At 56.8% G+C, this 25,473-nt stretch overlaps 2 protein-coding genes across 2 annotated transcripts in view; one reads left to right on the top strand and one right to left on the bottom strand.

Moving 5' to 3' along the window:
• PGS1 (phosphatidylglycerophosphate synthase 1) overlaps positions 1 to 9,776 on the bottom strand; it is a 35,362-nt gene extending 25,586 nt beyond the window's left edge. The window contains exons 1-2 of the mRNA XM_045984412.1: positions 9,625 to 9,776; positions 1,142 to 1,331 (exon numbers count right to left, since the gene is read on the bottom strand). Of these exons, the coding sequence (XP_045840368.1) occupies positions 1,142 to 1,331; positions 9,625 to 9,764 (330 nt within the window). The 5' untranslated portion in view covers positions 9,765 to 9,776. The remainder of the gene's footprint in view (positions 1 to 1,141; positions 1,332 to 9,624) is intronic.
• A 12,220-nt stretch (positions 9,777 to 21,996) lies between these two features.
• SOCS3 (suppressor of cytokine signaling 3) lies at positions 21,997 to 25,230 on the top strand. The gene is made up of 2 exons (XM_045983836.1): positions 21,997 to 22,291; positions 22,897 to 25,230. Exon 2 carries the CDS (start codon positions 22,985 to 22,987, stop codon positions 23,660 to 23,662), a length of 678 nt encoding a protein of 225 aa, XP_045839792.1. The 5' UTR covers positions 21,997 to 22,291; positions 22,897 to 22,984; the 3' UTR covers positions 23,663 to 25,230.
• The last annotated feature ends 243 nt before the right edge of the window (positions 25,231 to 25,473 follow it).

The raw sequence follows: 25,473 nt of genomic DNA, 5'->3' as shown, positions 1-25,473 counted from the left end.
ACACACACACAGAATGCACTGTGGAAGGAGCCAGTCAGAAATCAAGCTGTGTGTGGATCTACAGAACAAGAGGCCAAAAGGAAAAAGTACAAGTATCCAAATGGAGTAGAGTTTATTCTGTAGGAAAATTAATTTCTACATGTATTTCCCACTATCTACCACCGTTCCGCCTGTCTGACCTCATCCTACCTTAATTCTAACATCACTGCTAATTTGAACCCAGAGGATTCGTGTTAATAAAAATTAATCAGGGGCACTTGGGTATCTCGGTGGGTTAAAGCCTCTGCCTTTGGCTTAGGTCATGATCTCAGGGTCCTGGGATCGAGCCCTGCATCAGGCTCTCTGCTCAGCGGGAAGCCTGCTTCCTCCTCTCTCTCTGCCTGCCTCTCTGACTACTTGTGATCTCTCTCTCTGTCAAATAAATAAATAAAATCTTTAAAAATAAATAAATAAAAATTTTAAGAAATAAAAACTAATCAGCTTCAAATGATTTATTCCAATCCGCAGTCTCACCTGGAGTAACGAGATGGGCCACGAACAGCTGAGCACTGCAAGCTCAAGCCCCCAAAAGCAAAGGCATCTCTGCCTGGACAGAGAGGCCCAGACTTCAGACACAGTCCCAGGAAAGAACAGGGATCGCAAGGCCTAAAATCAGGTGTCCACATTCTCCAGTGACCGGGAAGTCCAGCCACTTCCTACACATCAAGTCTCACCCACGAGTCACAGCTGAGTTTTCCCCTGGTACACCCTGCCTACCAAGAAGACACCACTGTGTCCTGGGGATATTTCCGGGGAAGGGTCTGTCGTGCTGTGACATCGTTAGCGAGGGCGCCCACATGCCCTCACTAACCTCCCTTCCGAAGGAACCGATGGAATCAATCTGTCCATAAGAATCAAAATCACTGCGCACCCACCCTGAGCTACCTGAGACGTTAGCCACGCACGGGAGCCTCTGATGATGGCACAACCCAAGCATTTATGAGCCTGAAAACCTAACAGGGAGAAGAACCCATGGCAAGAAGCCGAGCAGCCGTCAGAAACTTCCAGAACGGAAGGTACTTCTGCTCAGGACTCATTCATCCTCACGCCTGCAAGCCTGTATCTCAAGCGTCCGTCCCTCTCTCCTGTGAACACAACTTACCTTCATGAGCTCGAAAAACTCGGCCGGGGATGAAAGCACCCTGACGTGGGAACTGGAGACCCCAAACTCTGGGACCAGGTTTCGGATCCACTGGAACCTGTGCACACCCTCTGGACACAGGCAGCAAGGTGGGGAGGTGACCTGGGGGACAGCTGGAGACAGCAAAGGAGCCAAGAGCAGCCATGGCGACCTGGTTAAAGAGACACGGAAAGGGTCACACTTCTCAAACACTTCCTCGCAAGTCTCTCTCAGCTAGGGGGGGCCACGCACATGAGGCGGATGGGAATTTTTTTTAACCAATTCCGGATTCTCTAGACCATTTTAAGTGAGCCCAAGTCAAACTCTGCAAAGGTGCTCTTCCTTCAGCCCCTACTAGCTGAGCAACCTGAGAAGTGCCAATGCCCAGAGAAAGCCCAACTGGCAGTTGGTTCCACACAGCTCCCAGTCTAGAGTGGCCGCGAGAAACCACCCAGAAACCACCGCGGGCTGACACCAGCGGGCCCTGCCAACCTGGCCTGCAGAAGGCTGCTGGCGACGGCCTGGAGCCTGGGCGAGTGTGGGTGAGGGTACCCCCTGCAATGCAGGGCTACGGAGAGGAACGAGGCTTTTATTTAGGGAAGGACCCAGAAAAACTAAATTTTCTCTTGAATCCTCCGCTGTGGAGTGAGGGGCGGAGCAGGAGGAGCCTGGGGGGCCATCTCGGCAGCGGACGTCTTCCTCGGGGCTCACAGCACATGCAGCCGCGCCCCCGGCCCCCACCGGCCGGCCCCCCTCCACTGCAGCAGAGACAGCAGCAACCGAGGTCCTGCCCACGGAAGCACAGGTCTGCCGCCTGCCCCCTCCACGAGGCCCAGGGAGGGGCCCCACGCCCAGAGCCGCACACAAGCCGGGCCCTATTCTCAAGTCCAGCAAACAGCAGCAGGAAAATCCTCTGCACCGCGTGCCCTTCTACTGCCGCTCCAAGGGGGGCTCTGGGGAAAGGCACATGAACACCCCAAGGCCTGAAGGGTCAGATTCCAGGAACATGACTTCATTCACTTGCTTCATGATAAAGCGCTGAATCTTCCCAGGGCGCGCCAACGGCCCTGCACAGACGCCAGATGGCCCACAGCTGTGCTTCCCAGAAAGCCCACTGGTCTGTCCCAGCCGACTCACTGCCAAGAAAACTTTAGTCAACGGGGGGGGGGGGGGGGGGGGGGGGGGGGGGGGAGGTAGCAGCTCTGTAGATCCCGGGAAGTCGGGGGCTGGCCTGGGGCCCTTGGTGCAGAGTGGGGAGAGCGGAGCTTTCCCGCTGTCTCAGAGAGGGGGGTGACGGCACTCGGGGGGTACCAGCTTGCTAAGGTCCTCCGGCTTCCAGCTGACGAGCAGCAGCGGGCCGGGGAAAGGCTTAGATGAGAAATCTAGGGATTGCTGCCTCGATTTCCCCAACCGTAGGCCTTACTCCCGCCGCGCGCAAAGCTAACTTCCAGGAGGAGAGGGAAAGATCCTTCAGTCCAGTAGAAAACCACGAGACAGTGGGAAAGTCTGCATGACACTCATCCACCTGAAGCCCCAGAGGGGGCCTAAAGCCTAATTTTCATTAATTAGACATGGTCTGTTTGAGGTGGAAAAGCCCACGGCAGCGCCACACCGACAGGTCTCCCAGCCTCGCAGCACGTAGCCTCTCTCAGCCCAGAGTGACCGCTAGCACCCCCGCCCCGCCCCGCCGTCCGTCCCTGCGTCCTTCCCCTGGGCCAGGAGACTCCCATCGACTCCCTGAAAGGAAGCCGTGGAGACACACTCCCGCCACATGGCGACCCAGAGAGGGCAAATGCCGGCTCGGGCTGCGACCCCAGGCACCGTGTGAGCGCTGTTCCGGCCTACGTGGGGATGCACAAGGGACGAGCAGCCGCGCCGCCGCCCAACAAACCTGGTGGCCTCGCAGGCTCACTGCACATCTGAGACCATCTGAGAGCGACACCAGCCGGAAAGGGCCACCGTGAACTGTGCAGCACGTGTGTCCGGAGTCACGGCAAAGGGGAGCTGGTGGTGCTGAGCCCCCGGGGGAGGCCTGAGGACACCCTCTCCGCGGAGGGTCAGGCAGGGCGCTCGGAGGGGTTGCTCCAGGCAAGGAGGGGGCTGGGCCAACGTGAGCCGCAGGCGCCGCCAAGCATCACCACCCGCGGGAAAGCCCGGAGGCTGTCCGCAGCCAGTCCAGAGGACGCAGGCGCCCGGGGCCCACCGTTAGCCCGGTCCCGGCTGGAGAGGCAGCGGGCAGGCTCGGGTGGGCCGGGCTCAGGGCTCAGGGCCCCGGGCCACCGCGGGCAAGCCTCGAACCTGCCAGGCAGCTCTCCCCGGGAAGGCTCCACCAGGGCCTCCGTCCAAGACGTGTTGAGGGCTTTTTCATGCTGGCTTCCTGTTTAATCCGCGTGCTGGCAGGTTTATTTTTGCTAGAGAGGAGAAGGGGCTGAAAGCCAATTAGGTGCAGGGAGTCCGGGAGGGGGAGACCCAGCCCTCAAGCGGCAGTTCCAGACACCCCAAGAGGAAGGCGCTCTGAGAAAGTCCCCCCGGTGACGGCTCGGGCATGGGGGAGACCACACCTGGACGCGGGATGCTCGAATCTAACTGGAGTGCCTCTGCAGGGGCAGAAGCAGCCAAGCCCAAGTCTGCTCAGGGGCTTTTCTCTTTCACCTCAGCCAGAAGCCCGGGGCGGGGGGGTTCGTTCCCACTTTCCACAAGCCAACTCCTGGGAATCTCCCCAGAAAAGGTTGCTCCCGGGGCTAGCAGCACCCGCACGGCGCAGTCACCCCGCTCTCCACGGGCGACCACCTGCACAGGCAAGTCCCCTCACCCCAGGAAGGCTTACTAAGAAACCACACGTCCCAGGTCAGGAGCCCAAGCCCCGAGAGATCTGAGGAGCTGCGGTTCCTTCACCAAAAGAGCAGAGCCGGGTCACACGCGCCATTCAGAGAACTAAGCCGGCACACGCACAATTTCCACACCCAGACCTGAACTCCCCTGAATCATCTTTCCAGGACCATCCAGCTCCGGTTTCTAGTTACAAAGAAGAGGCGGGGGGCGGGACCAGATAGAAGAGGAAGCCCCCCCCCCCACCCCGGCCAGCTTCTGCTGACTCAGGAATATCATGGAAGTCTGGAGAACAGGGCCAGGGCAAGCACCCAGGGACACTCGGGCAGGCCGGCGGCACAGGCAGCAACAGCAGACAACGCAAACCAGTCCCCAGCCGACAGTTCCAACGGTGAAAGGAACCAGCGGGCTCTGGGAAGGGCAGGCTCTGGCCACCCACGGGACAACTGACTTTGGGTACAAGTTCAGCCTCGAGATTTAAGGCTTCCCGTGGAATCTGTAAAGTGCCTGCCCTGGGCAGCAGGCTGGGTCTGACCCCTGACCTGGGCCCTCCCTACCCAGAGAGACCTGTGCAGGAGGGGTGAGGGGAAGGCTTCGGGGCGACTCTAAAAGGGCACAGGGAGCGTGAAGCGAGGGAGGGGCAGAGAGGAGGGAAGTTTCTTCCCACCATCTCTAAGAGAGATCCACATCTGAACCGCCAGACTAAGGGGCTCTTGTCCCTGAGCCCATGGACTGCGGGGGCAGAGGGGGAGTGGCCAGCCACTACATGAAGACTGAGGAAGCCTAGCTGGCCTGCAGGGCATTCCTGGGTGTGACAGGGCAGCCCGTCCCTCCTGCCGGGCAAGGGATGGCAGTGGGACTTGAGTTCAGAATAATCCGTCACTCAGAAACTGAGCAGAAGATCCACTGAGACACAACCAAATGCAGCTACTGACACGGGGCCTCAGGGGAGAGAGAGGCGTTTCTCCTTTTTGTGGGGAGATAGTTTTCCATTTCACCAAACATTTAAAGTTGCGTGTGCTCCATGGAAAAAGACTGGCACACCTTGTATTTTTCCTCTGTCTGGATGTGCAACAATGTGCCTGGAGGTCCAGCGGAGTTCCGGAGTTCCGTGACCAGTGGCGAGATGCCAGCAGAGCACGGCGGGGTGCCAGGGGGGCTCCATCAGTGAAACATCTGACCCTTGACTTCAGCTCAGGTCGTGATCTCAGGCTGGTGAGCTCAAGCCCCATGTCAGGCTCTGTGCTGCGTGGGGAGCCTGGTTCAGATTCTCTCTCTCTCTCTCTCTGCCCACTTACTACTCCCTCTCTTAACAAAAACAAAAAAAAACAAACAAAAAAAAATGAAGAAGAAGAACTAGAAAAGCAAATACTGAGAATTACACCCAGGTCTACACTTGACCTTTACATGTCCCCTCCAAGGCCTCTGCCTCAGATCTGACCCCAGGGGCTGCAGACTGTCCCCCACCACCCAGTGGGGGAAAAAAAGTAAAAGTAAATCAAGTAAGCTGACCAACCAACCTCTCAGGGTCTTTCCTAAAGGAGGCACCGGGGGCTCTGAACAAGAACGCGGTGACGTGAGAGAACAGAGCGCAACAGAACAGACAGACAGTCCAGAAGTTCTACCCTCTGTCCTGTGCCATACTCCGGACATTAACTAAGTGGCCCCCACTACGGGCTCCCATATGCTCTGAGTCCACGAGCTCTTCTGGAACTGTAAGATAAGATTCGTGGTACAAGCTCTGTGGCTTGGGTCTCATCCAAATCTGTACAAAATGATGAAAAAAGAGTTCTTAAAAGAAACTAAGTTCTGTGGATTGCAGTATTTTCAGAAACTACTTTTTAAGAAAAACCTACCCTCCCCCCCTCACTCATGCACACTTAAACGTCAGAAAGTGAGCTAAGGAGAAAAGAGCAACAGTCACACACTTCCTGAGAAGCACACAAACTACGCGAAGGAGCCGTGTACTTCCTGCGTCCCCGGCGGCAGGCGGCCCTTCCCGACTAACGCAACCCCCAAGTCCAAGAAAGGGAAGTGAGTGTGAATTCCCGTAGGTTACAGAAGACCAGCGGCCGCTGCTCTCCCACAAGCCCAGCATGGGAGGCCAGGCTGCCAGTATCTGACTATATGCTGACCAGATGACTGTCCTCTTGACTTGCCCAAAAGGAAGTCGATCACATCCAGGGGTCAAAAAAGAGAACATAACCCACAATACACCTCGGGGTGGCCCAAGGAGCGGGCAAAGCAAAGTGCCTGACGAGAATCAGTCACATATTCTACTAACCCAAAGGCTTTGACCAGCCAGACTTCCCAGCAGCCTTGAGAAGAACTCGTTTACATGAATCAGATGACATGTTTACAAGTGGATTATCTACCAGAACACTTTAACCCCAGGCTTGCTGCTCTCCCTCTAGGAGCACGCAACGGACTGAGCCAGCCTAATTCATCACCAGCTGCAATGCGTTAATATGAACTCAACAAAGCTACAATTCGGGACGCCTGGGTGCCTCAGTCGGCTAAGCATCTGCCTTCGGCTCAGGTCATGACCAGGACCCTGGGATCCAGTCCCACATCAGGCTCCTTGCTCGACAGGGAGTCGGCTTCTCCTTCTCCCTCTGCCTGCCACTCTCCCTGCGTATGCACCCACACTCTCCCGCTGTCAAATAAATAAATAAAATCTTAAAAAAAGAAAAATAAAGCTACAATTTAAACATCCATTGTAACTCTTATTCCTATCCCCTGTAAGATGAGAATCTGAATTATCTGGGGAAATTTATGCTTTGATTTTAAATATCCCCCTCCCACCCACTCTACTGCTACAAATAAGCCAGGAGACAGTTCTACTAAACTCTAACGAAGTGTCGCGAAGTTCAAAGAAGCAGCTTCTGGAAATCTGGTGGTCCCTCAGAGTGGAAACTACTAACAAGCTGAACTGGGGTACACCGACCTGCCACTATGACATCAGACCCAACAGTATTTCTCGACCACTAATTGGAAGTAATTTTAAGTAGCATTCTCTGTCACCGTGGCTGTCTCTGTAACTAACAAAGAAACCACCCTCCCTCCAGCCCTCGTTAGCCACGAGGGTTTAAGAGGCACTCCAACAGGTGAGTCAGATCGGCAGGCTAAAATCTGACAAAGTCTAAGCTCATGACTACACAGAACTATTATCAATGAATCAACAATCAGAGTTACAAGAAACCACACCATTCGGGGAATGAGGGGTTGTGAGATATTTTGGGGGAGAAACGAAAGTCAGCAGCCAATATAGGATGAGTGGCCATACAGACCAGAGAAACCCCAAACACCAAGGCCACAGAGTCGGGAAAATCTGCGAACTGAATAAGGCAAGAGGAAAAAAAAAAAAGGTCAGAAAGCTACAGCGTTGTAACAACACCGGTCAAAGCACTTATCTTCAGTCCTAGCAAAGCATTTTACGGATTATAAAACACAAATTTATTTATTTTTATAAAAGATTTTATTTGTTTTTGAGAGAGAGAGAGACAGAGCGTGCACAAGCAGGGGAGGGAGGGGTAAAGGGAGAAGCAGACGCCCCGCTGAGCAGAGAGCCCGATGTGGGACTCGATCCCAGGACCCTGGGATCATGACCTGAGCTGAAGGCAGACATTTAACTAACTGAGCCACCCAGGCGCCCCCACAAATTTCTTTAAAACATAAAACTTGGGGCGCTTGGATGGCTCAGCGGGTTAAAGCCTCTGCCTTCGGCTCAGGTCATGATCCCAGGTCCTGGGATCGAGCCCCACATCGGGATCTCTGCTCAGCAGGGAGCCTGCTTCTCCCTCTCCCCCTGTCTGCCTCTCTGCCTGCTTGTGATCTCTGTCAGATAAACAAATAAAATCTTTTAAAAAATTTTATTAAAAATAAAAAAACTTGGTGGGGGGGTGAGGGCACTGGATGATGGGCATTAAGGAGGGCACGTGATGTGATGAGCACTGGGTGTTACAAGCAACTATCAATGAACAATACATCAAAAACTAATGATGTACTATATGTCGGCTAACAGAATTTAAATTAAAAATAACTAAAAAAACCCACAAAACTTATGTTTCTTTAAGTGAGTTTCTGGTGTAATTGTTATACAACACTCTCTCTATTTCAAAAGAAATATGGTGCCACACCTACAGCATCCATTTACAAAAAGGACTTTGGGGGGTCACTTTGGACTACTCCCACTGCCACACTGCTCCTCTCCCCACTACCACCGGAAAAAGACACTCAAGAGAAACGACTTTTTCAAAAGAATTTGTGCAGACTGCCCCCAACATCCCTTAGCAGTCGATTTCAACGTTAAACAATGAACAATGAATTGTTTTTCCGCATCGTTTAAACACATACAGGGAAATGACAAAATTGCCTGAACACCTCATCTTTGAGGAGAGAACACTTCTTGAAACCTTAAACCAAATTTCCCGGTGGTCTGATGCCAAGACGTAGAAGTCATCTGATCTCACCACCCACTGCGATGGCCAGGTCTTGGCTAAGCACCAACTACGGAAAACGCAGAGGCCACCACGTCCCCGGCCCCAGCCCCACCGGGGTTGGGCGATAGGAAACTTAAAGCCATTCTCATCAGCAAGGGCTCCATACTGATGCTATCACTGAAAAGTTACCCTGAACCAAAGTTGAAGTTGGGCTGAAAATCATCCACTGTTACTCGGCGTAACTCAAGCTCCTTCCCATAAGCAGAAACCGCCCGCACGCCTGGACCACAGATCTGCGCAGGGAAGCCAGGACATCCCACCGCACCCAAGCAGCACAGATAAAATCTGAGATAATGAAAACTCTTCTAAAGGACGCACCTCTAATTTTTTTTTCCCCGTTAAAGGGTCAAGTGTAGAGGTACCTGGGTGGCTCAGTGGGTTAAAGCCTCTGCCTCCAGCTCAGGTCATGATCCCAGGGTCCTGGGATCCAGCCCCTAATCGGGCTCTCTGCTCAGCGGGGAGCCTGCTCCCCCCCCCCACCTGCCTGCCTCTCTGCCTACTTGGGATCTCTGCCTGCCAAATAAATAAAATCTTTAAAAAAATAAATAAAGGGTCAAGTGTAAGACTTGAGTCTCTCTGATAAGAGAACCACTTGCACACAAGAGACCTTTTTTTCCCCGTAACGTTAGCAATGCCAACAGGCCTCTTAGGTCAGATGCGCTTGGCCAATGTTGACTCTGAAAGACCACTGCCTGAATAAACGGCTCAGAGCCTCCTCCCCCACTTACATAACTCACTTCAGTACTTTTCCAGAACACGGGCCCTTTGGAAAGTGTGAAGGGGGTTCCGAGTGGTTCCTCCTCCCCGGCCCGAGAGCCCCTGACTCGGGATTGCTTCACAGCCCTCTCCCGCAGGATGCGCGAAGCGCCGCACGCACAGACCGCGGCGGGGCTCGTGCACCCGGGCCGAGCCAAGCCGCAGCCACCACCGCGCGAGGCACAGACCCCCTCAGATCGCGAGCGGCGTCTCCCGCGACCAGACCCTCCAACGCCCGCCGCCCGGGGCACCGGGGAGCTCGCGCTCGGTTCCGCCCCCCCCCCCGCCCCCCGCGTGAGCGCACGCCTGGCGCCGAAGGGAGGCAGGGCTGCGGCCGCCCCCCCCCCCCCCGCCGCGGCAGGCCCGGCCGCCTCTCACCTCCTGCGCCGGCGGTCCCGGTTCCTGCCCAGGCGGTCGGACAGGCGCCCCAGGAGCGCGGCCAGCCCGGGGCGGCCAGGCAGCAGGCCCAGCAGCCGCCTCCAGAGCACCGGCCCCGCCGCCGCCGTCGCCGCCGCCATGGAGACTCGGCGCTTCCGCTTCCGGCGCGCAAGAACTTTATTGACAGCGGCGCTCGCGAACACGGGGAGGGGGCGGGGCGCGCGCAGGTGAGCGGGCGGCGCGCAGGGCGCAGGCGCAGCGGGCTGAGCCGCTCCTCTCCCTCCCGCCCCGCCCCACCAGGCGCTCCTGGGCGTGCTGGCCTCGCGCCCGCCAGGTCACGCCCAGCACCCAGATTCGGGGACAGGTGCGCTGGGCCGGCCCCCGAGCGTACGGTTCTGCGACCCGAGGGCCGCGCGTCCGTGGAGCCGAGAGCACCTCCTATAGCTGATCTTCAAAAGGAAGACGTTGCAGGATCCTGAAGGGGGAGAGGCGGTGGGGGAGAGATGGGCTCCGACACATGGGGTTCCCGGACGACCCACTGGGACTGAGACTTGGGAACTGGGAGAGCGGTGGGAGATCGTCACATCCTACTTGTCTTGGCCCAGGAGAGTGTTGTGAGGGCTCAAGGGTTTGGATACACCGGAGGCAGAACATTCCACGTCCCCGGTCCATCCAGGTATCCCAAGGAAGTCGGTTACGTGCTCCCTGCAAGGATGTGCTTGGCCCTGGTCGTGGTATCAGCAGTGCGCAAGCCGGGGCGTCCGGGTGGCTCAGTTCCTCTCGGGTCAGGATCCCAGGGTCATCATCAGGCTCCCTGCTCAGGGGGAGCCTACTTCTCCAGAACTCTGCCCTCCGCTCCCCATCTCTGCTCTCTCTCTAGCTCACAAATTAGTAAAAGTCTTAAAACTAAAATTACATCTCAGAGGAATGTTAATGACATGAAGTGTAAAATCCAAATTTCCAAGGAGTAGTATAGAGCTTATCTCATCGGGGATATTAAAAATTGGAGGGAGTGTTGTGTACAGACAGACTGAAAGTAAATACACCAAAATACTAACATTGGCTGTTTGGTGCTATTCAAGAGTTTCCAAGCTGTTTACAAGTAACGAGCATTTCAGATTGTTTTAATTTTTCCTTTATGTTTAGAGAGCGTTATGAACACAAGGTGGTATTTGATTCAACTCTTCCGAGTTAGAAGTGGTGAATCATCAAATTTCCTAATTTCCAGTAACTAGAATGAGACCAACCATTGCGTGATTCCATTTTTGCCCAGCTCCCAGAACACGGGGTGGTTGCAGAGTCAACTAGCTGAATGCCAGAACCATGATGCTTGGTGGTGACCATGAGAGCATCCTACCCATCCCCGAAAAGAGCGAGCAGTTTCTTTTTGTATGTGGTGCTTGCCAGGAGAGGTATTAAGTGAGACCAACAACCACAGAACTGTCCCATTGGGAATTTCTGATCTACAATAAATTGTACTGGGGCGCCTGGGTGGCTCAGAAGGCATCTTCCTTCTGCTCGGGTCATAATCCTGGAGTCCCTGGATCGAGCCCTGAGTTGTCTGTCCTTCTGAGGAGTCCCTGGATGGAGCCCCCAGTCTTCTGTTGGTGTGTCAGTCAGGCTTCCTGCTCAGCAAGGGGTCTGCTTCTCCCTCTCTCTCTGCTCCTCCCCCTGCTCATGTCTCTCTTACTCACTCTCTAACAAATAAATAAAATATTTTAAAAAATAAAATAAACTGTACTAACACACAGTGATAATACAGCATGGTAAGTTAAACTAGTATTTACATTATGTATAAACAGCCTGCTATGACCCCGTCGCTTCTGAAGCCACACAGCTAGAGCCTTTGGCCCTTATGGCTAGTTTGAAATTGTCAGAGCTACAACCGGAATGAGGCAACCACGACTTTGCCCCAGGACGTGCACATTGGGAAGTTGCAAAAATTTTAGATGATGGTTTTCAGAAATTGAGCAATCTTTTTTTCTTTCTTTCTTTCTTTCTTTCTTTCTTTCTTTCTTTCTTTCTTTCTTTTTTACACGATGACAATATAAACTTTCCACCAGGAGATCTCATCTGGACAGGTTTGTGGGAACAAGCAGAGGGGATAAGACACTCAGGTGACACAGGTGGCCCAGGGAGGAGGCGTGGGAGGGCCCCAAACTGCTTGGGGGGCCGGCGGTCTAGGGCAGACACCGCCATGGCTGCTGGGTTCTCCGCTCACACCTTGATGACCTGGACCAGACGGCACGTGCCCTCTGAGACCCCATGGTGCCTTGAAAGCCCAGCCGCTGAGGCTCCCCTCACCCTTCTGCCCTCACCCACTGCCTTCTGGTTAATCTCACTGGCCCCTTCCCGAACAGGAGGTGCCCCGGTTAGAATGGCAGAGTTGGTGGGACTAATGACAGATATCTGGTCTTCCCAAACGGAAAAGGAAATGCATTCATTGGAAGGAGAGTTGACGTCAGGGAGTGATGGACTGCTGCCCCTGATAGCAAGACTACTGTCCCGGGCAGGAAACACCAGGAAATCCTGATCCAAGGGCCCGGGCCTCACTGTCTGTGATTCACACCCGAACCGAAAATCATGTCAATGAGAGCGGAAGGCCCCTCCTCCCTGAGCCTACTTTGTGCCCAGGGGTCTCTCTCAGCCCCAAGGCTGCTCGCAAATTCAAGGAAGGGGAGATGGGTCAACCCATCTTCTTCCGCCGGTGATGAGAAACTCGGTCAGTTTGTTGGGGGGCCTGATTCGCTGCTTCGGAGGGGCTCAGTCTGGCTTAATAGGGAATGTAGCTTAGGGATGAGGACAGGATGAAGCCCGCCTTGGGGGCTCTGCCTCCATTCCTCCACTGAGTCACTGCCCAGCCTCACCAGCCTGCCTTTTCTCAATCCTTCAAGCTCCTCCGCCCACCCCCGCCAACACACACACACACATACACACACACACACATTGCCTCCTGGTGATCTCGGCTTAATTGTTCTGTCTGCTCACAGCTATATCCCCCTGGCCCCTCTCATTCGTTTGAGCTTGGTGCTCCCCCTACAAACACCTCACGGCCCCATTTATTCTGCCTATTACCTACTGTGATCTAATCTTATTGATTGGTTTACTGTTTTGTGTGTTTATCAAAGAACAGTTGACACACAAGTTCACATTAGTTGCAGGTGTACAACACAATGATTCGACCTCTCCATTATACCTTATGCCCTGCTCCGCACGAGTCCAGATACCACCTGGCACCCTCCCGCACTATCATAACACCATCCCCTGTACTCCCTGTGCTGCGCCTTTCAGCCCCGTGACTTACCCATTCCATAACGAGGGGCCTGGCTGTCCCGCTCCCCTTCACCCGTTTGGCCCGTCCCCCAACTACCTCCCGAGCGTCTTGTGCCGTAGCTCCCAGCACCTTGTGCGCTCCGGACATCCCGGACAGGAGGCCCTGCCGACAGAAGCAGGCTCGGCCCGCCCGGGCTGAATGAACGCACGTGACAAGGTGGTGAGCGTGGCTCTATTTCCAATAAATCTTTATCAACAAAACCAGTCTGCTGGCCCGTGTGTCATGGTTTGCCAATTTGTGCTTCAGAAGACATCTTTTCCCGTGGCCAGAGCTGGGGAGCAGGTGGGAGGCCTGCCAGGCTCACAAGGCCCCAAACTTGGGTGAGATGAGGTCTTCCTGCACTGGGGACCTCAGGTGGCGGGGGCTGGGGGCGGGACAGGGGGCTGGGGAGGGAGGCCCAGAGAAGCTGAAAGTTGTGGAAAACAAATGTGCCAAGAACAGAAGCTCAAACCAGCCACTTCTAGGGTCGGGTGGGAAGCTGGTCAAGGTTCTTGTATTTATCATTTCAACTTCTCAGTGTCGAAAATCTTGTCATCTGCAAAACAAAGCACCTCTTGCTCAACACGCTCCTGGCCTCTTGCCCCAGAGAGAGGCCTGGGATCATCATCTGGCATTTCACGAACAAGAAGCCAGGGCCCAATTTCTGGAAATGCCTCCTGGGCAGAGCGTGCTGGTTTGTTTCTCTGTCGCTAGCGAGAGATAAACGTAGCCCTCAGTTTCAGGGGAATCTCAGCCTCTTGTGGCGTGGCAAGCAGCCAACGCCACCCCAGCACGGAGCTGCCCATCTCCTCCCCGTGCAGCAGTCCCACACGGCGGGAACCACAGAGGCCCGTGGCCAGTTCTGCCCTAGGGAATCCCGGGCTGTCTGGATCTGGCCTGGGTAGCCAAGGCGAGCTGCAGGGGGCTCCCCAGCAGAACCCCACCCTGCCCCGCTACTCCCTGCCTGGCCCCCGGGGACAAATTGAAACAAGAGGCTAAGTGTGCCCTGGGCCTGGCATGGGAAGCCGGCTCGGGACAGGCCTGGCTTGATGAGATGAGGCCAAATCAGACCAGGCCCAAGCAGGTGAGACTCTCAGGACCAGGCGTGATTTATTTCCAGTGACGTGGAATTTAGGAAAGATTCTCAAAGTGACTCCTCCAATGGCCATTGCTCTCCTTGCCCTTTAACCTAGAGAGGGGAGGTGGGAAGACTGAGGCCCAGTGGGGTTGCTGCCTTAGTGCCTGGAGCTCCTGGCAGGGAGGGGAGGCCAGTCCTGTGGGTGGCCCTGAGCTGAGCTGGAGAGTCCATGTCCCATCTAAAAGACCAGGGGAGACCTGCCAGAATGTAGACCCAGTGATGCCAGATCACCCAATTTTTCCAAAGAAAGCCCCAAATTCAGATGTGAATGTGAAATTTCCAGATTTTTAAATGTTGTCTCAAAAAATTTTTAGGGGCACCTGGGTGGCTCAGTGGGTTAAGCGCCTGCCTTCTGCTCAGGTCACGATCTCAGGGTCCTGGGATCGAGACCAATCTCGGGATCCCTGCTCAGCGGGGAATCTACTTCTCCCTCTGAGTTTGCCCCTGCTTGTGCGCGTGTTCTCTCTCTCTCTCAAATTAGTAAATAAATAATCTTTTAAAAAATTGTTTTTAATTCCGTGCAATCCAATCAGTACATCCAGGGGCCGTGTTCAGCCTATAATTCACCACCTCACGCATGTCTTTGGTCTATAAAAAAACATCCCAGGCACCATGGGAGGACAAGGTAATAGTAGGAGGTCACAGTTCATCTGTCTGTACATTTCGATTGTATTACCTCTTCGCAAAATGCTTTTTAAGTTTCGAGGTTCCAAAATTCAGAGAATGTCCATGACCCACTTCTCAGGGGTTCAAGGGAGTGTGAATCGTTCATGCTGTCTGCTTGTAGCTGCCTCAGGTGGCTCGGAAGTAAGGAGCCAAAGCCTGTAGTAGGTGGGGAGGAGAGAGAGGCAGAAGGCAGCGGCAGAGAAGATGCTCGGCGGCAGAAGCCAGCACTGGGGGTGTGCAGGGTCCTGGGTTCCGCTTGCACCTGGCACCCACAAGCTGGGAAGCTTGGGCAGGTCAGGTGACCCCTCCAGGCCTCAGCTTCCCATCAGCCTGCACGTGTCACGTCCTCAGGGAATCCCCTTGCCTCTCCCCCCGATAGGATAGATTCGGTCTCCCCTTCATATGCTCACACAGAACCCCCCCCCCCGCCCCGGGACTTCCTTTATAGCACTAGTGCATTCAAAATTAATTAATCATGACATCAGTTGTGGCCAAATCTTGTCCTTCTGGAAAGGATCCAAGCTTCATGAGGACCCAGACTGATAAATTCCGGGCACCCTGCTCAACCTCTGACACGTAGTCGGTGCTCAATAAATTATCCCTTAAAGGAACGAATGAATGAACGAGTGAGTGGTTTCGTAAAAGTAAGTCTTTCCAGAGCAAGAAATGATTCTGGGTAGGCTCATCTACCCAGAAATCTCGACTGCCACTAGCATTTTGTTCACAAATATCGGGGGCGTATGAAATCCGGGAGCGGGCAGCAGGTGTACCTAGGTTGAGAACTCTGAACTACACAGTATGAAACCACCTGAGCGCAGCAGGAGCAAAGCGACAAGTGGGAAGGAATGACGTCCTGCTTCAACCTCACCTGGTCCCTGATCTGTACCCCACGTCCCACTCCTTCTGACACACTTCTCTGGCCCTGGAGCTGGCTCCAGACCTTGGGAGCCAGAGGGAAGGTGTATCATTTCCCCCTTTGAACTGGCCCAAGACTCAGTGCCTGACGAAGTGCCTGCCAGTGCGTGCTTCGCAATGTGGGGGAGCCAGGGACCTTCCTGGTGCTGTCGCACCCCTGGACGGGGCATTCTGGAGGTCCCCGTGGAGATCTCGCTACTGCGGGGAGCCTAGGACAGGCCGTGGGCTCTCAATTCAGATGCTCTACGCATCGGCAAGTGAGTTGGTGAGCAACGCCTGACCCCAGAACCCCATGGGTCAGGGGCTCCCAGCCGCCTTGCTCCAGGTGGGGGGGTGGGTGCGGGGAGGGGGGGCAGCCATCTGGTTTACAGTAGGCCTTGCGCCCAGGGGTCCTCCACCAGCCCTTGGGCGTCTGGGGCCCGGGGCAACAGCTCCCGGGAGCCAGCCTCACTCTTCACCCCCCTCGCCAGGCTCTCCTTCTCCTGGGCACTGCCACTTTAGCTCTGGGCGCTGGGCCAGGCCTCACTTGCATCGCAGCCCAGATGGTTCACCACGGCCTCTTCCCAGAACTGTCCGCTGCCTGGGTGTCTGCTCCTGAGTGCCGGCACAACGGCTGCTGCAGGGCCAGTGGAGGCGAGTCCTCTCCCAGCCCCGGAGGGAGCAGGGTTTGCTGGTTTGGGGTCAAGAGAGACAGTCGGCTGGAAGCTAACTGTCCGGCTCTCTGCCCCCAACTCAGAACCTGGAACAGCTGTGGATCCCTCACAGAGCTGTGGGAAGAAACTTCCCTCCCCGCAAGAGGCACCCCACACCCTTCAGACCCTCTGCGCCCTCCTAAGGTCTCCCCCACTGACCCACCACCCTCCCACAGCCCCGCTGTGGGGGGAAGAATGGGCTCCCCAGGGCAGGGGTTGGAGCTCTGACCCAGCCCAAGCCCCAGAGGGAACAAGGAATCTGAAAAGTCAGGGTGGGTGGGTTGGTGAAGTGTTTTCTTTCCCCTCCCTCGGCACTTTTTCTGGGAAATGCCAGAGGCCAGCTGGGCCTGGAATGTCAGGCTTGAAAGAACTCCTCCAGGGCTCCAGCCCTGGGAGCCGCAAACCTTTTCATTAGCTCTGTTGCCCCTCCCAGCAGGAACAAATGCCTCAGGTCATTGTCTTGGCTTCCTTGGCCTGCCTCTGGGGATTGTCACCAGCCGCAGAGAGAGAGAGCAGGGTCCACCTGTGGTGAGATTCCCTCGACCTTTCCCCCCACACCGGAAGGTCATGTCTGCCCTAGCCCTCCTCCAGCAAGGACCACAGGGGCTGCCCTGGCGAGGGAACACGATGCATCAGGCCACAGCAGGGGACATGGCTTCCAAGAGGTCTGATGAGACAGAACCCCCACATCCTCTTCAAATTAGCTGAAATTGTGGCAGTGGGGGGCGGGGGACAAGGAGAGGAGAAGCCTTACTGCCTTGTGCCCCTCTTAAGTACCAGCGCTAGACTAGAAGCTGCAGAGGGAACCAGATTCTTTCCCATCCCCAGACCTAGTCCACTAACCCACGCACCGTCAATGGGGAATAAGCAAGATAAAGCTATGGGGCTGGCCAACCCAGGCTGCCCTCTTGTGCCATAGGAAACCCACCAGTCTTAGAGACAGAGAGAGGCTGAGGGCCTGGTGTTGAGCAACCCTGTGGTCTGAGGCCAGTCTCCTAACCCATGCCTCTGAACAATGGCAGCCTTACAGCCTGCCCCCAGGCTGGCCAGAAGACAAGAAGAGTGTCTGGGCCAGTATGGGACCTTGTGTTCACCAGGCCAGGACATCACTTCCCACGACCACCCCACAGGCGCCAGAGTTCCCATCTACGAGGTTTGGGGAAGAGCTCATCATCTGTCACTCACCATGAGTAAGTGGGGCCCTACAGGCAGCTGAAACCACTGTGTACTTCCCCTCCCTCTTGAGTGAATCTGTATTATCTTTATGACCAAGCACCTTTGCCTGGAAATGGGATCCTGACTTCATAGAAATTCTGCAAAGGAAGAGATTAGAAGGCAGGAGTCTCCTAAATCCCAAAGCCAGGAAGACAGCGGGTGGGGCAGAGGGGCCAGACGTGGATGAGCTCTTCTCCAAGGAGCCCCTAGCAGGGGCCTAGCAGGGGCCTAGCAGGCGGGGGGCGGGGGGAGGGGGGACGACAAGGCCCTGGGATGGCTCTGCTTCGGGTATCTCTCTTGCCTGGAAGAGGGTCTCCCGGGGTGTGCCCTTGTACTGTCCCAGTGCCTCCTTTCCCACTTTTCCAGCAAAGTTGGAGTCCTCACTCTTGTCTATCTTCAAATTAATGGGCTTATTAATCCCCACCAAAGGCACGTGGGACTTCCAGATGCTTCCAGAAGCTTCCAGATACTCTCAAGTCCTGCAGGACTTGGGAGAAATAAGCAGTCAGTGGCATCTGAAAATGATGGAAAACGGGAATTAAAACAATCTCTTAAAGATTTGTGCAAGGGGTGGGGCACTTGGGTGGCTCAGTGGGTTAAGCCTCTGCCTTTGGCTCGGGTCATGGTTTCAGGGTCCTGAGATGGAGCCCCTCATCGGGCTCTCTGCTTGGTGGGGAGCCTGCCCCCCCCCGCCTGCCTCTCTGCCTAATTGTGATCTCTCTCTCTCTCTCTCTCTCTCTGTGTCAAATAAATAAATAAAATCTTTTTTTTTAGAAGCTTATTTCTTTTTTTTTTTGAAAGATTTTTTTTTTTTTATTTGACAGACAGAGATCACAAGTGGGCAGAGAAACCCACTGAGCCACCCAGGCGCCCCAAATAAATAAAATCTTTAAAAAAAAAAGGAAAAGATCATGGAGGGACGCCTCGGTGGCTCGGTCTGTTAAGAGTCCAACTCTTGGTTTTGGCTCAGGTCGTATTATGGAGCCCTGCATGGGGCCCTGTGCTCAGTGGGGAGTCTGATTGAGATTCTCTCTCTCCCTTTGCTCCTCCGTCCTCTAAAATAATAAATAAATAAATCTTAAAAAAAAAAAAAAAAAAGATTCATCGAGCACTTTCAATGTACCAGGTTTGAGAAAAACCAACCACAGTCTGGTTCTTCAAGGCTCTCACTCACAGGGCATGTTGGTCAACGTGGAAAGAACTCCCCTGGAAGTTTGGACTGAGTCTCTGCCAAGTCTTAAAGGAAAAGTAGAAACCAGCCAAAGTGTAGAAGGCAGTTCCACCCGGAAGGAAATGAGCATGCAAAGATCCAGGCCTGGGGAACATTCTGGAGACAGACTGGGGCTCCGTGAGAGGTCAGTGGGGTGGTGGCCACTGATGGTGGCCTTAGACACACAGTGGCTGAGTCTGGATCATCCCAAGGCATTGGAAACTTGGAGATACTAGAAAGCCGAAGGGAAACTTGGTAGTTGGCTAATCCGTTTGAAGACAAGTGGCTTCATGGAATGTGTCTGACACAGGAGATAACACAGCTCTCCAAAACAGAAAGACATTCCTGGCCACACCCATCCCCCCAGCAGCCCGGGCTGCCGCTGTGCCTCCTCTGTCCAGACGCCCCAGTGCTTTAAAAAAAGGTAGCCTATGTGCACTGAGCATTTAATACGTCCAAGGTATCATCCTAAGCATTTGCACACATTAGCTCATTTAACCCTTACAACAACCAGGTGAGATAGCTACAATCATCAGCTCATTTTACAAATCAGGAAACTGAGGCATACCTGGGGAAGTAAATTACCAGAAGTCATACAGCTCCTGGCTAGTGGAGTCTAGACAGCAGTTCAGTCTCCAGAGTCAGTATGTAAGGAGGGCAGAGCCCCCACAACCGCCGCTTGCCCTCCCCCACTGCCAGCCCCCCTCACAGCCCCTTTCAGCCCCCTCCCCCACTCCCAGCTCGTGGGCAGACACGCAGCCTTTGCTGTGGGTCCTCCGCAGAGCCCAGGTTCATTTGGGGACCATGATCTTGTTTCAGAGGCATGAGTGCCTCCAACTAGACTGGAATTCCCAGAGTTCCAGGGCTGTTTCCTCCTCCTTATCTTTCCCCCTTCGACATCCCCTCCCTACAAATGAACTCTTACAGTATCCTAGGGTCATCGTCACAATCACCCCTTTCTCCCGGTGTCCTCACTGCAGGGGCAGGGCGGGGCGGGGGGTGGGCATGTCTCTCGCCTCGCCTGTCTGCTTGCAGGATTCACCCAGTGCTTCTCTCTGCCCAGCACTTTGCTCCGTGCCTGGCAACAGCAGGCACTCAATGAAGGTTTGTGGACTGGATGAATGAACCTGACTTGTGTCAGAGCATTAGAATTTACAAAGCACTTTCTCATCCATTAACTCAAGGGCTCTTCCTTGTGAGTCTTCGTGTCCTCCACAGGCTCAGGACAGAAGTGTATGGTCATGGTGCAGCCTCCTCTTGTCCTTCTCCTGGACAAGAGAAAGAACAGACTCCTGATTCGGGAGAGGGGGATCTATTTCATTAGCCCACAAGCATCTTGAGGGCAAAGACCTGGTCTTATTCATCATTGTATTTCAATGCATAGCATAATGCCTGGCACACAGAGCCCAGTATTTGAGAAATGCCTTGAATAAATCCATTTCCCCCTCTGTGGAAGTAACTAAAAATAACAAGAGTTCCTCCTTACTCCCCTCTCCTAACAGAAGCGGAGGAAGAACGAGACCGTATCCCTCCCGTTTCTAGCACACTTCGGCGTTCAGAATCTCTTCTAGCTCTGTGATCTCAGCTCTCTGATGGGAAGAGGTTACTGTGATTATTTTAACATGGCAAACGGAGTCCCAGAGAGGCTAAGTGTCCTGCCCAAATCTCACGGAGTCCCGACGGGCTGAGGGAAAGAGGTGATGGACAGGCCCCCTCCCAGAGAACCGAAGGAGCCAGGCCTCTGTGGGCTAGACTCCCAAGATGCCTGTTGTCACCCTCTCTCCCTTCCTTTCCATCTCATTTACTTCATCAGGGTGGCATCTGGCAAGAGGGCACAGCCCAAAGCCCACGGCATCCTGTGTACCGAGAGGTTACGATTTCAGTGGAACTTAATCTGGCCCTCAGGGGTCTGTCCCCACTGCCTGCCTGGGGACGGATTGCAAAATTTCCCAACTTTCAACAAGCTGGCCGTGGTTAGCCCAAACCACCCACATCCATGCCGGCCGGACCAAGAGCAAATCCATCATTCACCGCGCGCACCGCCTCATCCCCCGGCCCAGACCCCCACAACCGAGGTAGGGAGGGCGGGGCACATTCTTGGCGGCGCTGGGCCATCTGGAAGTCGGCTGAACTGAAAAGCCGTTTGCTGGAAATCCTCCGCTGCTGGAGGTCCCAGGTCTAATTCCAGCTGCGAGGAGAGCTCTCCTAGGTCCCCGGGAGGTCCCCCCGCCCCAGCTCCGGAGCCAGCCTCCCCACCGCCCCCTCCAGTTTCCATTCCCCGGCCTGGGGGGAGCAGCTCCGAACTCCGCTCCCCAGGAGACCCCGGGGCGCCCTCTAGCGGACGCGGGCGCGGGGTGGGGCCGGTGCTTGCCCCGGGGCCGGTCCCGCCCGGCGAGAGCACCCGGCCAGACCCGCACCGCACCCCGAAAGTTTGGAGACCCAGACGTGTGAGAGCGGCTCTTGTCTGTCGGTCTCTGGTTTTCCGGCAGCGGGAGGCGGCACTCCTGTCCGCGTCGCCAAAGAGCCTGGCAGTGGGCCGAGGGGCTGAGGCCGGACGGCCGCCACGCAGGCTGCGTCCCCTCCATCCCCGGGACTCCCGGCTGCGCTTCGTGGATTTGACCCCAGGTGGCCACCCCCATCCCCGCTCCAGCTCCCGGGTCCGGCCCCGGTGTCGCCCACCGGCTTCGGGGTGTCCCCGCTTCCCTCGCGGCAGGCCCGGGCCTCCTGGGGCCGCGATCCGGACCTCGGGCGGGCCCGGGTGGGGGCGAGGGGGTGTCCCCGCCAGGTCTGAGAAAAAGGGAAGGGGAGCCGGGAGCCTCTCCCGCTCGGCCTCCTGGAACTGCCCGCGCGCTCCCGGAGCGGGGGCCCCCGCCTCTGCCAGAAACCGGCCTTCTTAGAAGGGAGGGGGAAAGTGTGAATGAGAAGTTGGGGGCGGAGCGCGCGGGGGGGAGGGGCCGCTGCCAGGAACGCGCCGCCGGGGCTGGCGCCGCGCCCGCCGGCCGCCAGGGCCGCCTCGCGCCGCGCTTTGTCTGCGCGCGCGTCTCGGCCGGTCCTGGTCCCGCTCGCGGCCCGCCCTCGGCCGCCCGCGGCCCCTCCTTCGCCCTCCGCGCAGCCTTTCATTGCTGCGAGTAGTGACTAAACATTACAAGAAGGCCGGCCGCGCAGTTCCAGGAATCGGGGGGGCGGGGCGCGGCGGCCGCGTATATACCGGCGAGCGCGGCCTCGGCGGCGGCTCCGACTCGCACTCCCGCGCCGCCGCCGACAGCGCCGCCGCTCCGGCCCAGCTCCCGCCGCGGCCCCTCGCCTCGTCCCCGCCGGCCGGCCCGGGGACGCGCAGGGGGCAGGGCGGGCGCCCCAGCGAAGCCCGAAGGACGCGCGCGCGAGGCCCTTTGTGGACTTCACGGCCGCCAACATCTGGGCGCAGCGCGGGCCACCGCTGGCCGCCGCGCCGCCGCCGCCTCGCCTTGGGGACCGTAGGAGGCGCAGCCCCGAGGCCGGAGACTTCGTTTTGGGACGAGGTAGGAAGGAGGGGCGCGGCGTGGAGCGGGGCGGGAACGGGGGTTGGGGGGGGGACCAGCTAGTCTCGGGAGCTTTTCCCGGTTTCCCCTCCCCTTCCCTGGTCATTCCCGGCAGGGAGGGGACGAGGTAGGGGCCAGAGCGGATGGAAGCCGGAGATCCCAGGTTCCCGGAAGACCCAGGCTGGGCCTTCGGGCTTCTCCTGTCCCCTCCCCACCCTACCCCCCCAATGCCTCAGATTTCTCTCTCCGTCCCCGCCGCCCGGGGCTACCGGACTGAGCGGCGCCCAGAGCGTCCCGGGGGCCCTTCTCCCGCTCCCCTCCACGGCCACGCTCCCGGAGACCCAACTTCCGCGCCCGAGTTTCCCACTCGGCGTTCTCCCAGTGCGCGCCGGGGAGGGGGCTGCCTGGGGCCGCCCCGCCGGCGGGGGCGGGGAATTGGGGCTGGGCGGGCTCCGCGGGGTGCCCGGGTGGGAGGAAGGGCTCAGGCGGGAGGCCCTTCGGGCAGGGGGTGCCCCGGCCGCTCGGCGGAGGCTGGGGAGCCGGGGCGGGCAGGGCGCGCTGGAGGGTTCCGGGCACTCACGCGGCGCGCCCCTTCCTCCCCACAGCCCCCCGGGATGCGGTAGCGGCCGCTGTGCGGAGGCCGCCGAGCAGCTGCAGCCGCCGCCGCGCAGATCCACGCTGGCTCCGTGCGCCATGGTCACCCACAGCAAGTTTCCCGCCGCCGGGATGAGCCGCCCCCTGGACACCAGCCTGCGCCTCAAGACCTTCAGCTCCAAGAGCGAGTACCAGCTGGTGGTGAACGCAGTCCGCAAGCTGCAGGAGAGCGGCTTCTACTGGAGCGCCGTGACGGGCGGCGAGGCGAACCTGCTGCTCAGCGCCGAGCCCGCCGGCACCTTCCTCATCCGCGACAGTTCGGACCAGCGCCACTTCTTCACGCTCAGCGTCAAGACCCAGTCGGGGACCAAGAACCTGCGCATCCAGTGCGAGGGGGGCAGCTTCTCGCTGCAGAGCGACCCCCGGAGCACGCAGCCGGTGCCCCGCTTCGACTGCGTGCTGAAGCTGGTGCATCACTACATGCCGCCCCCCGGCGCCCCGTCCTTCCCTTCGCCACCGACCGAGCCCTCCTCCGAGGTGCCGGAGCAGCCGCCTTCCCAGCCGCTCCCCGGGAATCCCCCCAGGAGAGCCTATTACATCTACTCGGGGGGCGAGAAGATTCCCCTGGTGTTGAGCCGGCCCCTCTCCTCCAACGTGGCCACTCTCCAGCATCTCTGTCGGAAGACCGTCAATGGCCACCTGGACTCCTATGAGAAAGTCACCCAGCTGCCTGGGCCCATTCGGGAATTCCTGGACCAGTACGATGCCCCGCTTTAAAGAGCAAAGGACAGGGGTCGGGGCGAGGAGCCTGGGTCCCCTCTCCTCCGTGGCACATGGCACGAGCACAAGAATCCGGCCAGGAGAGCCCTGCAGCTGCAGCTCTGCGCCAGCCGGCCGAGGGGCGCACTGGCCCCTCCCTTCGGCCCTCCCCCCTGCAGAATGGGGCAGGCGGGACCTGGAATGTGTTTGAGGGAAGGGGGAGTGCCACCTGAGCGCCCCGCCCCCACTCCAGCTTCTCCGGAGGAGCCCGCTGGCCTGATGGGGACAGCGACGACAGCCGTGGATTCTCTGCTCAGCTCTTCGCTTCCTCGACTCCCCCAGCGTTTCCAAACAGGGGACACTGCGGGAGTGTTGAACTTCGTGAGAACTGCCGGGGAGTCTTCAAACTTTCCAACGGAACTTGTTTTCTCTTTGATTTGGTTTAAAAGGTAGCTTTAAACCCGAGCAGGTCTCTGGCCTGGAAAAGGGTGCGGGAGAGGGCGCCCAGGGCCCCAGGGCTGCAGGCTGGCCGCGGCGTTGGCCGCTCCCACTGCCCACCCCCAGGTGAGGAGGGCGACTGCGTGCTCCTCCCGTGGCTCTGGGGCATAAGGGCAAGCGGTGACCTAAAGGGGTCAGTTCTGTCCCCGTCTCTAGGACAGCCACCAGAAACACAGGTCGCAGAGTCCATCTAGTGCCCGGGACCCCAGGGCCCTTCCCCCGTTTTAAGGGGGAAGTGGCACTGGGAGGGGAAGGGGTGGGCAGGTCACTTACTCTTTTCCCCACCCTGCTCTACCTTCTGGCACCTGGGGCAGGACGAAGATGGAAGAGATGAGCCATCTTTGACCCCAGATTCCGGACAGAGAAGATGAGGGATTCTCGTTTGTGCCTCCTGACTGGCTGGCTAGGAGATTTGCCTTAAATGCTCCCTGTCCCATGGATAGGGACTGGCACACAAGAAGCCACACACTCAGCCAATCCCAACAGAGGCCAAGGGATCCTCCGAGGGCCATCCGCTCAGCGTGGGGGGAGGGGTGGGCGGAGGTGGAAGTGGGGGGTGGGGATCCATGCCTTCCAGCCCCGCACTGGAAGAATGCGAGCCCATTCGGTAGTGGCCAGTCACAGGTGCCTCCCGGTGCCCGGGCTCTGGCAGGACAGAGCCGCCAGGTCCCACGGCCCTCCTCCCCCGGGGGAAGGGCACAGGCAGGAAGTCGCGGAGAGACTGGGGCCCCGCCACCCCAGCCGCTCCAGCTCTGTAATAGCACTGATCAGTGAAAATTTAACAGGAATGTAGCGGCGATGGAATTAACCTGGAACTGTTCTTTTTGGGGAAAAATGAAACAAACACAAAGTTTTCTGTGTCAGGTATTGGGCTGGCTGGGGCAGCTGTGTGTTGGGGTGTTTGGTTTAGGTTTTCGTTTTTTTTCTTTTTCCTGGTTTTTTGTTTTTGTTTTTTTGTTTTTGTTTGTTTTAATAATGTTTACAATCTGCCTCAATCACTCTGTCTTTTATAAAGATCCCACCTCCAGCCCTCTCCCCTCCCCCACCCAGGCCTTCGAGGCTGTTAGGAGATGCTTGAAGAACCCAACTAGATACCAGTTGAAGTAAAACTTTGCACATATTTATATTTATACTCAAAAAAGAAACATTTCAGTAATTTATAATAAAGAGCACTATTTTTTAATGAAAACCGACTGAAGCCTTTTCCTCCGGGCCCCTTTCCTGCCTTTCTTTCTCTTCCCCCCACCCCCAAGTCCGAGGTGAGGGGTGGGGAGGGAAGCCGCAGAGGTGCGGGCTCTTCCCCCTCGCTCTCCGGGGCGCCCCTCACCGTG

The sequence above is a fragment of the Meles meles genome, chromosome 18 (genome assembly GCF_922984935.1).
Source record: "Meles meles chromosome 18, mMelMel3.1 paternal haplotype, whole genome shotgun sequence".
NCBI classification, from domain to species: Eukaryota; Metazoa; Chordata; class Mammalia; order Carnivora; family Mustelidae; genus Meles; species Meles meles.
Note: the sequence above shows the minus strand (reverse complement) of the source record. Positions and strands in the feature narration are given on the sequence as shown.

What these genes read in the sequence shown, in the direction of transcription:
- SOCS3 (XM_045983836.1), top strand. Translation starts at nt 22,985, where the DNA reads ATGGTCACCCACAGCAAGTTTCCCGCCGCCGGGATGAGCCGCCCCCTG.